Raw genomic sequence first — 12,496 nt, forward strand, 5'->3', positions numbered from 1 at the left:
TAGCACCACTCATTGTCTCATTCAGTCCATTTCTTCTCCTGCTAAGAGATTCATTAGATCCACTTTAAAAGGAGTCAGTGTAAATTATATTTACATATTTACATATCTCCATTGATATCATTGAGTAGGTTGCAGGACAGGGAAAGTATACTTCAGTTCCAGGCATTTGAAGTACCATTGCTCTCTCCAGCCTACCCATCTAAATTTGATTTATCTTTGATGGTTCTGTATTTCTCCCCGAGGATATTGGGGTGATGTGTCCTTTAGAGGATAGAAGGCTTCAAGGCACTTAGAGGAATTTGTCAGTTCTCTAACATGTTTGTAGACTATAGCGTAAACTTTGCATTACTGAACATTGATGGTTTCATGCTGCTGTTGGTGCTTGTAAGCAATGAATCTGAAAAGGGGTTTTCCCTCAGTAATGTGTTTAACCTAGTCTGGAAACTTCAGTTAGTGCAAAGTTTGGCAGTCAGGCGGGTCTCTGGAACAGCTTGAAGAGATTATATTTCCAGACAAAATACAAAGTGCTGGTAATTACCTATAAAACCCTAAAGGGCTCAGGCCCCGGATATCTGAGAGCACCACCTTCTATATAAACCCCACTGATCCTTGAGGTCATCTGGAAAGGTCCCTCTACGGCTGCCTCCAGTTGAACTTTTCCAAGAGCCACTCCTGACCTCTAGGATGCCCTCTCTGCCAAGCTGCAGCAGGGTATGCTTTGTCAGCCTTTAAGAAGACTTAGGAACACACTCAGGCATTAGGCAGTTTGCAATTGTGTTAAACTGTATTTTTAATTATTATTTTAATCATTTGTACACCACCTAGGTCAGGGAAGGCAATTTTGGCTCTCCAGCTGTTGCTGAATTGCAATCCTCATCATTCCCAGCTGCAATAAATTGGAAGTGGGAGTTGCAGTTCAGCAAGAGCAGGAGAGCCAAGGTTGCCTACACCAACCTAGAGACCCGTCTATGGGGTGATATAAAAATGGAATAAGCAAATACACACAGGCTTTGGAAGCCAATCTGTCTCCTTCTTTCAACAGCAAAATGCGCTCCTGGTCATCACTCCATCCTCAGTGGAGGTCCTCATGCTGGCACTCAGGCGGTGGTGCTTCCCAGTGAGTGGAGCACCCAAAGATCCCAGGTTACTGCAGCTGACTCTGAAGAGCCTGGTTGCGATGGTGCACATCCTTCATGCCAGCAGCCCCAGCCAGCGTAAGGTGGAGATCAGGGCCATCCTGGACAGCTACTTCAAGGTGCTGAACTTGGACCAGCCCATGGCCTCGCTGGAAGGTTCGCCAGGCCCTCACTGGGAGGAAAGGCTCATCACCCTCCGGGTGAACATGTTGGGTAAGTGGTGGTGGAGAGGGAAATGCAACTGAGTGCACCTCTGTCCGCGGAACCTGGTGGTGGATTCCTCTGCGTCTTGGGGCTTCACACAATACACTGGGCAAATGTGTGAGTGCTCATAGAAATGCTCCTCACTGCAAGCCAGTTGGGGGCTTTGGATGGCAAGTGTGTATTAGAATACCAAATGTTAGTGTTTGGGGCATGTACTGTATGCCGAAAACATAACGGTTAGAACAGCCCACAGAGTGCGTGCATCGCTGGCAAATCAGTCTGGCCCTCTGTATGTCGCTCTCCAGCCATTTGGAGGGGGAAATGAAATGCCCAGAGTTTGATGTTGGGGCTCCCTGATTATCTCTCAATGAGTAAAGGGAAGCCCCTGAAGTTCTGTTGGGGAATTTTTAGCTTCCTGGCTGTGCGCTGTTCTAGAATTACACTGAAAGTGTTGCCATAGAAACAGATTATGTTGCTAGGATGTGCGGGGGGGGGTGCTGGGAGAAGAATCTCATTGCTCTTGTCTTGTAAATACAACCAGTTTGACAGTTAGCCAAAAAAATAAAAAAACCCAAAAACCCTGAGCTTGATGGCCCCTGGCTCTGAAGACCCCTTGAGCATCTCCTTGTGCTAGCCATGATTACTGTATTACAGCAACCTGAAGTATCACAATGAGAGCCAAGTGCTGCTCAAGGCAAGGTTCCCTCTGGGCTTTTTAAATGTATGAATCAGTCCTAATCCAAGCAGGAGGGCACAAGGCACATGATAAGCAGTATCGCCCTTAGTCAGGCTTGGCACTGACATGCCTTCTTGGTGCAGTGCCAGTTGTTGCAGCCCGAGGAATGTGTAACCCCATCTGTTGCCTGGACCCAATGAAGTTCCAGCAAGACCAGTTCAAACACTGTACTAGCTTCTGGAATAGGAGGGCTGGTCAGAAGAGTGGTGTTTGGGCCAGCCAATGGGGTCCAAAGCTTAATCATTGTCACATGGAGAGATAATGAAGATGGAGAGTTTAGGTTGGTTGTTGAGGGCCCTCAGTGCATCCCACTGCCTTCAGAGGTCCAGTTGGTGACACGTGAGAGGGTTGTCCGTGGTAGCCCTCAAGAGATCTGATTGGGTTCCAGTCTGCCTGCCTTGGTGTCTGCTCAAGACTTAGCTAGTTAGGCAGACTTTGGACCCATGTTTCTGAGTGTTTTGGTTCTGTGCTGGTTCCTGGTTGGTTTGATATTTCTGCTGCTTCTGTAATTTCAGTTTGTTTGTTATTTTAATCCTTGTGAGCTGCTTTGAACTTTCCTTTGATTGGAAAGGCAGGATATACATTCCCTAAACAAATAAAATAAGCTAAGGAATCCCTCCACAAGAGACCAAGCAGCTCAGTTAGAACAGGGCGTCTCAAATTTTCTCACCAGCAAGCCTCCCAAAGCTTCCAAAAATGAATGATTTGAGCCTCCTCACAGTGCAACTTTAAGTCAATACTATGTTGCCAGCATCACTCACTCTTGTTCCAGGCAAGAGGTCAGGCGGACTGCTGTCCATTAGAAACTATTAATCATCAAAGAAACTTTAGCCCCAGGTAGGACTGGTATTGGGAGTCGACATCACTGCGCAGCTGCTGAGGGGCCACGTCCTTCAGAAGGGTCCTACAGCTCATCCATGAGACCACCTCTGGGCCCATAGTCTGTGTGGCGGTGGTGGTGGTAGGGATGTGCATGAACCTGAATTCCAGTTGCAGGGGAGTAACAGCAGGAGGGAGGACATGCCCTCAATTCCTGCCAGTAGGCTCCCAGTGGCATCTGGTGGGCCCCTGGTGGGCCCCAGCCAATGGGGTCCGAAGCTTAATCATTGTAGCATGGAGAGATAATGAAGATGGAGAGTTTAGGTTGGTTGTCGAGGGCCTTCAGTGCATTCCACTGCCTTCAGAGGTCCAGTTGGTGACATATGAGAGGGTTGTCCATGGTAGCCCTTGTGAGATCTAATTGGCTTCCAGTCTGCCTGCCTTGGTGTCTGCTCAAGACTTGGCTAGTTAGGCAGACTTTGGACCCTTGAGGGATCTTGATGTCGTGGTGGACAGCTCATCCACCATGACCCCATGATCCTTCTCCTGGTCAGTCACCGACAGCTCATATTGAAAGTTACTCAATGTGCGGCAGTTGTTTTTTTTTTTTTTTTAAAGGCCAATTCCATGCTAAGGATCATTAGGAAGGGGATTGAAAATAAAACCGCTAATATTATAATACCATTATATGAAACTCTGGTTTGGCCACACTTGAAGTAGTGCTTACAATTTTGGTCACCATACGTGACCAATTCTGGTCAGGCAGCGTGGTGTAGTGGTTAGAGTGCTGGACTAGGACTGGGGAGACCCAAGTTCAAATCCCCATTCAGCCATGATACTAGCTGGGTGACTCTGGGCTAGTCACTTCTCTCTCAGCCTAACCTACTTCACAGGGTTGTTGTGAGGAGAAACTAAAGTATTCAGTACACCGCTCTGGGCTCCTTGGAGGAAGAGCGGGATATAAATGTGATAGATAGATAGATAGATAGATAGATAGATAAATAAATAAATGCCTAAAGAAGGACATTGTAGAACTGGAAAAGGTGCAGAAGAGGGCAACCAAGATTTTATTGATTGATTGTTGCATTTAGGTATATACCGCCTTTTGTTAAAAGACAACCCCAAGGCAGTTTACAAAAGTTAAAACATACAATAAAAAGACAATTAAAATATTAAGCTAAAAATATATATAAACAAACCAAATTTAAAATCTATAAAATACAAGCATAAAAACAATACAACAGGTAAAAACACACAGAAGCAGCAGTAAAAACGATTATGTAAAAGCCTGGATAAAAAGCCAAGTTTTAACAAGCTTTCTAAAAGCCCCTGATCAGGGGCCTAGAGAACCTTCCTTATGAGACACCTGAGCCTTTTTAGTTTAGAAAAGATGACTAAGGGGAGACATGATAGAGGTCTATAAAATCATGCATGGTGTGGAGAAAGTTGATCAAGAGAAAATTCTCTCCCTTTCACATAACACTAGAACCAGGGGTCATCCCATGAAATTGATTGTCAAGAAATTTAGGGCCAAGAAACAGAAATACTTTTTCACAAAACCTATAATCAGCTTGAGAATTCTCTGCCACAAGATGTGGTGACAGTAAACAACCTGGATGGCTTTAAGAAGGGTTTGGATAACTTCATGGAGGAGAGGGCTATCAACGGCTACTAGTCGGAGGGCTATAGACCACCTCCAGCCTCAGAGGCAGGATGCCTCTGAGTACCAGTTGCAGGGGAGTAACAGCAGGAGAGAGGGCAGGATTCATTCCTGCCTGTAGAATTCCAGTGGCATTTGGTGGACCACTGTGTGAAACAGGATGCTGGGCTAGGTGGGCCTTGGGCCTGATCCAGCAGGGCTGTTCTTATGTTCTAACCAAGGTTTGTGCACAGGTTCGGTGCCAAGGGCAGTGGGATCTTTAAGAGAGAGTGCGCGAGCAGGTCCTTACCATGCAGCTTCCTGCTGCAGTGGTGCTTAGCCCAAGAACCCCTGTGCACTGCCAGCACACATATGGTGTCCATGCATGCATGGGCACCATGCTGACCATGCAGATGGTGTCTGTGCTTGCATGGATGCCATGTGCACAGTGGCATGTGTGTGCACCATTTGCGCAGTCAGCAACACCATGCATGCACGGATACCATGACACTGGTGCCATGTGAGGGTTCTTGGGCCAAGCACCACTGCAGCAGAAGCTGCATGCAGCAGCAAAGAGTAGGCAAGGTCCTGCTCTCCTTGAAAAGAAAAAAGAAGATCCCCCTCCCCATGGCACCGGACCTGTGCCCAAACCTTGGTTTGTGCGCATCCGTGGGTGGTGGTGTCAGAGCAACCTCCTTAGGGCCTATGTAGGTTTGAGGGGCCCAAGGAGAGCATTTTGCTAATGGACCCTTGAAATCAGCCCGGCCTCTTAGATGTGTGCGATGTCTGAGCTGCTCTTAAGTGGGAGAGTGCCTCATGCCTCGAGACAACTCCCTTTAATGGTTCCTGGCAGAGTCAGGCTTTGGCAGTGGCTTGCTGGATTCGCACCATGTCGATTGCCTGACCAGTTATGGATTAAACCCCAGACCATAGGATCAGGGTCATCTGTAGTCCATGTGGGAAGGGGTGGTGTCGGATTACAAGGCTTCTGTGAGGGGGTGCTGTGCAAAAGGCTTTTTTGAGAGTTTCCACAGCTGCCAATGGAAGGGGGAGAAGCAGGATCTTCACAGTTAATCAGTCCCTTCTCAATTTCAGCTCCAAAACATGAGCCTGGGGGCAGAGGGAGGTTGCGAATCCAGGACATGCTGTGGGGCTTTGCTGCTCTAGCCTGCTGTGTTCCTCTAGAAGGCATTGCAGCCATTTCAGGCTTTGTGGAAAGTTGAGTAAAGGAGACTTTCTTTCCACGGACCGTGACAAAGAGAATCTTGAGAGCGAGTGGTGGGAATCTTTCAGAATTCTCCAAATTCCTAAACAAGGTTGTTTTCTTTCCACAGTGCTTTCATGAGCAGAATGTAGGAATGTTGAATGTTGTCCCACGTGTGTCCACCTTCACTTCTTTAGCTGTGCTTAGACATGGTGTTTGGAGAATGCCAGCACTGGGCATGGTCTGGCTGATGCTTCCTGGTTGTGTGGTGTTGGCAAGATTTGGGGGTTTAATGCAATCCTCCATCTCCCCTCTCTTCTTTAGATGCCATTCCAGAAATGCTAAACTGTGACGACCGACCAGTTTTGCAAGCCATCTTCCTCAGCAACAACTGCTTTGAGCATATCATCCGGCTCATCCAGAACAGCAAGGTAAGGTAGTGCTGCATCTGCATCTGGAATTTTGTATTGTGTTCTGATAAATAGCTTCTTCTTTTTCTATTCTCTTGGGAAAGTAGCTACTATGAACTGAACAAAAAGACAGTGCTTTGCCCCAGATCTGTGGCTTTTTCCACAAGAGACGCTTGCATTGGTTCTTGAAAACCCAACATTGGTGCAATCAAGGGTCAAACCAGATGTGGTAATAAACGTGTCATCATCTATCTTGAGATTTTTCCCCTTTCTAAAATCGCAGCAAAAGAGGGAGGGCCATGATCAGAATCATAATGCAGTCTTAGAGAGTGTTTAACCCTTTTAATTCCATACTGTGTTCCCGATGAAAGCCCACACGCCCCTCACCCCGCCCCGACGTCCAAAGATGTCATTTGCTGCAATGGTGTCTTTGGTGGCAAATAGATGGTTGGGGTGATCTTCAGTGGGTTAAATACCTGATCTCTGGACCACATGCCAGTCAGGAGGACCCCTGAATGACACTATGATGCAGTGTTTAACATTGCATCTCTTTTGCCCCAAATCGCACTATCCCTGTTGAAATCTGAATAGCTGTTTGTCTCTTTGAAATGCCTCACCCACCATTTTCTAGTGCATGGGATCATAGGATGGTGCCCGGATAATAACCCTAATAACAAACATAGTAATTGTTAACCAATATGCATTTGTTAAGATAATGCATACATGCTATGCATTATGCTATGGATGTTGAAAGTGCCACATATCCATTCTTAATCATCCCTACAAGCATCTTGTAGGTAAGTTGGTGGTGTTACTCCCCTGTGATAGATGAACAGTTGGGGCTGAAAAAACATTGACTTCGTATAAGGCCCCCCAGTGAGCTCATGGCAAAGACAAATTTAGAACCCGGGTGTTCTGGTTCACATCTCACTCAGCCAGCACGATCTACCAGCTCATATCTGATCATAGGATGCTCACAACAGCAAGGAAAAATGAACCCGTAAGATTATGCAAATGGAGTAACATCAGCAGGGCAGTGTCAAAGGGCACCAGCTATACGGCTTGTTTGTGCAGGAAAAGGCTGTGGGAAAGAACTCCTACAGTTTTAATATGAGTGACGTCTGGACAATCTCTGAATTGTGTGAACTCTTCTCCCCCACCCACTCCGGGGTCCACCAATGTGTATTAAAGTTATAAAGTGAGAGTGCATACTCAGGATCTTTTAATAGACAAGAGAGAACTGTGTGTTATTCTGAGTATGTGCTCTTTATAACAAGATTACTTCACCAGATCAGACTAAGTCCAGCCCTTTTTTACAAGGATCCTGGAATCCGGCAAAAGTTTTGGTGAACTGCCAAAAACTGACTAGTGGTCTAACCCAGGGGATCTCAAAGTTGAGTCCTCATTTGATGTTGTTGGCTTACAACTCCCATAATCCCCAGCCATTGGCCATTGTGGCTGGGGATTATGGAAATTGTAGTCCATCTAGGGACCCAAGTTTGAGAACCCCTGACTTGGCCAGTTCACCCTTCACTCTTTCCTAAGGGACAGGAATAGCCCTTTTGGAAATTTGTGGGCGTCCTACCAGTTCCACGACTAGACATCATGAGGAACATTGCCATTGAGGCCTGATTCTTGACATGGCAGGTAGTGGTGCTTGCTTGTGAGTGGATAAATTTGGTAGGTGAGCACCCTGTGGCAAGCATGACAAGCTGGCACCTGTAGCCCACCCTTGCCAGCAGATCAGCTTCTGAAAGTGGATCCCAACCTGCCATAATACATCACCATAGTTTGGGTTGTTCCTTTTCAAGTTTTTTCATGCAACAGCTCAGCTGAGCGGCAACAGCTCAGGAGGAAGAGAACAACTAGCCCACAAAAAGTAAATTTGTAGAATGGAGTGCTGGTGTGACTCAGCTTTTAAACATATTGAGCTTGCATTTGGGACAGTTGGCACATGCAGTGAACAAGGAGCAATTTGCAAGTGTGAAGGCATGATGACAGATCAAGCAGCAGCAGCAGAAATTTCGTATTTCCTCCCATGCAGTGCTTTTCAGTGGAGGGCATCCACACATCCAGGTGGATGGTCAAGTGTTGGGTCATGAACATACTTGGATGCCCAAAGGTTCAGCATTCGAGACCCTTCCAAACTGTAAGAACATTTGAGCAATAGAGTGAAGAAGCTTTGTGGAGACCCTGCAGGAGGCCAGGATACAGACAGCTCTCCCTTACAATGTAGGAATAAGATCTCCTGTATTGAGACGGGATCGTGGCCACGATGAGAGAGTCGCTTCCAGTTCCGCTGCATGCGGTGTTGTCACTGGGTCCAGTGTGCCAGGCAACGTGGTGCTCTTCTGTGCACCATTCCCAACCTGGCAAGGGGTACCTGGCTCTGGCTTTGGGCCTGCCTGTGTTTTTTTCTTTGCCCAGCCAGCTCTATCCCATGGAAGCTTAATAAATAAAAGGAAGATTTATATTTGTTATGATTACACTGCCCAGTGGAATCTTGTGTGCTCTTGCCAGTGTTATTTTTAATGTTTGCATTTTTTTTAAACAAACCAGGCGTAGGTTTCTCTCCCTTTGCTGCTTCTAAAACATTTCCATTTTAAGGCCGCTGTTAGAATATGGGCATATGAACCTACCTTCTCCTGAGACAGACCATGGGCCCGTCTAGCCTGGTACTGTGTGTTCTGATGGGTAGTGCCTCTCCAAAGGCAGGAAGACAGGCAAGGCCTTTCTGGCCACTCTAGCTGAGTTCTGATAGTCATTGACCTAACATTAAATTAAAAACAAGATCTAATTAAAACCAGATTTACATGTTAAAAACCCACTAGAAACCAAGAATAAATACCAAAAAGCCTCTCTTAAGAAGAGGGTCTAAGTGATTCTTAAAAACCCTGATGCAGGGAGCATGGTGAAGTTGGTCCAGGAGGGTGTGTAGCCAAGGGGCCACAACCAAATAGGCTCCGTCTTTGGTCCCCACCAACCAGATCTCAGTCAGTGGCGAGGCCGCAAGCAGGGCCTAAGATGTAGAGCAAGGGACTCGGCAGGTTCCTATGGGCGGATATGGTCCAATAGATATCCAAGCCCCAAAATCATGTAGGGCTTTATAGCTCAACACCACTTTGAATCTAGCCCAGAAGCAAACTGGTAACCAATGAAGCCGCCACAGGATGGGTGTAATGCTTGTGAAGCAACTAGTACCCATGAGCATTCTTGTGGCAGCATTTCATTTTCCCTGGCTGCCAGTTTATTACTAGGTAGGTGATGAATCCACACACCAAAAGTTCTGGAAGGAGTGGAAATGGTTTGCTTGTTCTTTGTTTCCTGGGCCAACTGCAGAGCGGCCGCCTGGAGGTGTTAAGCTCTCATCTTGACGGTAATTGCTTTGATGCTGTTTGCAGCTGTCCTCCTTAAGGACACAGCTTTGGAATCTTAACCAGGCTCCTCTCTCCCCTGCAGTTTAGGCATCAGTGTAATGTCTGTGCTGTGGTATGCCTCAGGGATGCTGTGGGCTGCTGCTTGATAGACCACACTACAGGCTCCTAATTGCCATCACATCAGCTGGCAGCTGAGAGCCAGTTCTTATTCAACAGCCACACTCTTGCTGATGGACAAAGATGTGGGTTTTTTGTTCTCAACAGATGAAACTGCCCTATACAGAGTCAGACCATTGGTCCCTCTGGCCAGTCATCCCTACTCTGGCAGTGACTCTTCAGTCTTTTGCTCCTCATCCTTTTTTAACTGGAAATACCGGCAATTAAACCTTGGACTGTTCATATGCAAAACAAATACTCTCCCATTAAACTATGACCTCTCCTCCTCAAATTTTCCGTGATATCGGGATTGCAGTGCTAGTGGCACTCATCCTGATAGAAGCAACAAGCAGTGCATATGGGGGGTCAAGGGACATGATGCACATAATACTAATAAAAGCAATTAAAAAGGGGGGGGGACACACATGATGCACCAAAGCTCCAGCTGCTGGAAATGTTGTCTGCCCCCTTCTTGTTTCACAGTTAATTGAAATGCCTGTATACTTTTAAAGCATATCTTTCCACCCATAAGGGCTAGAAACGTGATTTTTCTTAAGAAAAGAGGTTAAGATTCTCAAGTAGTGGATTTCTGCTATGCCATATACCACGCACTTCCTCTACTTATTCTTGGCATATACACAGCCCTAGTGGCCATTATCATGTTAAAAATACATCATCCTTTTGCCAGAGTTTGGGCTTGCATGTATAAGTGTAATGTGGGATCCAGTCCTGAAACTGGGGCTTAGCTCTCCCTTACTTATACTTCTGGTTCCAGCTTTGATCTGGGTCCTAGGTAGCTGGCATGCTTTGAGCAGCCTGTGCCTCTGGTCTGCCAGAGGCTTTCTACATTTGGCACTGTTTTGATGCAATAAATAAAGTGTGTGGTGCACAACACAGCTGTGTCTGTGTCTATGCCTGTTCCAGCCTGTGCCCCTCCTGTTCCTCTAGGGTCTCTTTCTCCACATATCGCCTTTTCCCTTGCTCGCTCCCTCTTTCCCTCTCCCTTTGAATGACATTGCTTTTCTGACCCCATTTCCGACAGCTCTACCTGAGCGGGCAGTGCAAAGCGTCTGGGAGCGATCTCGCCATGCGGCTACTGACCGAGATGGATATCCATCAGGTATTACCTGCCGCTTGTGGTGTGATGGGCTTGCACGTGGGATGCATGAGGTCTGCTTTCCTTCGCAAGGGGTTTCTCGGCACACTTAGGGAAACGGAATTCCCAGGGTTCAAAAACCTAGAGGGAAAAGTGGTGGCCATCTCTTGTATTCTTGGAATTAAAGAAGGAGGAAGGTTCTCATTTCTATTCCCGCCTTTCCCAGTTGGGGTCAGGCCAGGTATCTGTGAGATAGCTGATGGAACGGAGAGGCCCATGTGGCATGCGGGTGGTGATTCACCAGCACTGGCAAGTCCTTCTCCCTGGGAGTCGGCAGCCTTGGCTCCCCAACAGTTGCTGAAGTACCACTCCCACCATCCCCAGCTGTAGTTATTGCAGCCGGAGGTGATGGGAGTAGGAGATCAGCAGCAGCTGGGGAGCCAAGGTTGCCGAGCCCAGTTCCAGGGCCTGGATTCTCAGCCTGTGGGACAGATCTTCCCTTTAGGACTGCAAGCACGCCGCCCCCTCCGGCTTGTGTGTGGCTGGACCCCGTCAGCAGGTACAATAGGAGGGATCTGAGGGGGTGATAGAGCCATTTCCACCCAAGTGGCTTTCAGTCTGTCTGCACTCTTGCCATTGGAGCCCTGTGAAGCCTGCAGCAAGCCTGTGTGGATTCCTGCCTGTGTCTCCTCTCCATGGTTCTCTCTGATCCCAGGGCCAGGCAGAGGCTGGGCTCAGACTGGCCAGGCTCAAGTCTCCCGCTGTGTGTTTTTCCACATGGTGAAGTCACCAAAAGATTGCTTCAGCCACCTTCTCTATGCTGAGGGTTTCTTTTCTGAGCACTCCCTCAAGTGGTCAGAGCTGCCCTTGACCATATCATGGCAAAATCTCCCTTTTCCCTTTGCATGGTAGATACCCAGCTCCTCTGACCATGTGAGAGTTTGAGCAGAACTCCTTGAGCAAGTGCCGTTGCCTTGTCAGATCACTTCCTTGCCTTGGTCTCTGATGTGGTCAGGCCTCTGCTATGTTTTGGGTGCAGGGAAGTGTGTGCAACATCGTCTGGTGGTTGGCTGTGAGGATCAGCGTACAAGAGCCGTCTGCCTCCCTTTAGTGTTTGGGAGGAACTGTTATTCTGAGTTGGTTGGCTGCATTTGGAGCCTACTTGGAGCTTTCTGGACCAAGATATAAACACAGTTCTCAGTTTTTAAAAACATATTTAAATGTCTTTTTGATTGGAATGTTCACTTTTTGATTGGAATGTTCCAAAGAGACTAAACACTCACAGAATGTAATGGAACCATTCATACACTTTTAAACAAAAAGCAGGTTCTGCTGAAGCAAGAGGAGGCACATGATGGTGTCTTTGCCTCCCTTCCCTCTCCAGCACCCCCCACCCCCCACCCCCCGCCTACATATAAAGAGCCCTGCTGGATCTGACCAAAGGCCCATTTCCCACAGTGGTCAGCTGCATGCCTTAAGGAAGCCCACAAGCAGGAGATGGAGGCATGTCTCCTCTCCAAAATTTGCTCCCCTGCACCTGGCATTCAGAGCATCCTGCTTCTGACACTGGAGGAAGCATGTAGCCATGGATAGACTTCTCCTCCATGAATTAGTCTAAGCCCCTTTTTAAAGCTATCCAAGCTGGTGGCTATCAACACATTTGGTGGCTAGAATTCCATAGGTCGATTGTGTGCTGTGTGGAAAAAGTCCCTCCTAAAT

General features: G+C 47.3%; 1 protein-coding gene across 5 annotated transcripts in view; it reads left to right on the plus strand.

The window, feature by feature from the left end:
* NBEAL2 (neurobeachin like 2) overlaps nt 1–12,496 on the plus strand; it is a 168,751-nt gene that overhangs the window by 92,780 nt on the left and 63,475 nt on the right. For 4 of the 5 annotated variants that reach the window (XM_053260941.1, XM_053260942.1, XM_053260943.1 and 1 more), the window contains exons 8-10: nt 1,043–1,349; nt 6,063–6,169; nt 10,724–10,801. In XM_053260941.1, coding sequence (XP_053116916.1) covers nt 1,043–1,349; nt 6,063–6,169; nt 10,724–10,801 — 492 coding nt within the window. The remainder of the gene's footprint in view (nt 1–1,042; nt 1,350–6,062; nt 6,170–10,723; nt 10,802–12,496) is intronic. The other variant, XM_053260940.1, reaches the window with a different exon arrangement.

Source organism: Hemicordylus capensis, chromosome 6 (genome assembly GCF_027244095.1).
Source record: "Hemicordylus capensis ecotype Gifberg chromosome 6, rHemCap1.1.pri, whole genome shotgun sequence".
Classification (NCBI taxonomy): Eukaryota; Metazoa; Chordata; class Lepidosauria; order Squamata; family Cordylidae; genus Hemicordylus; species Hemicordylus capensis.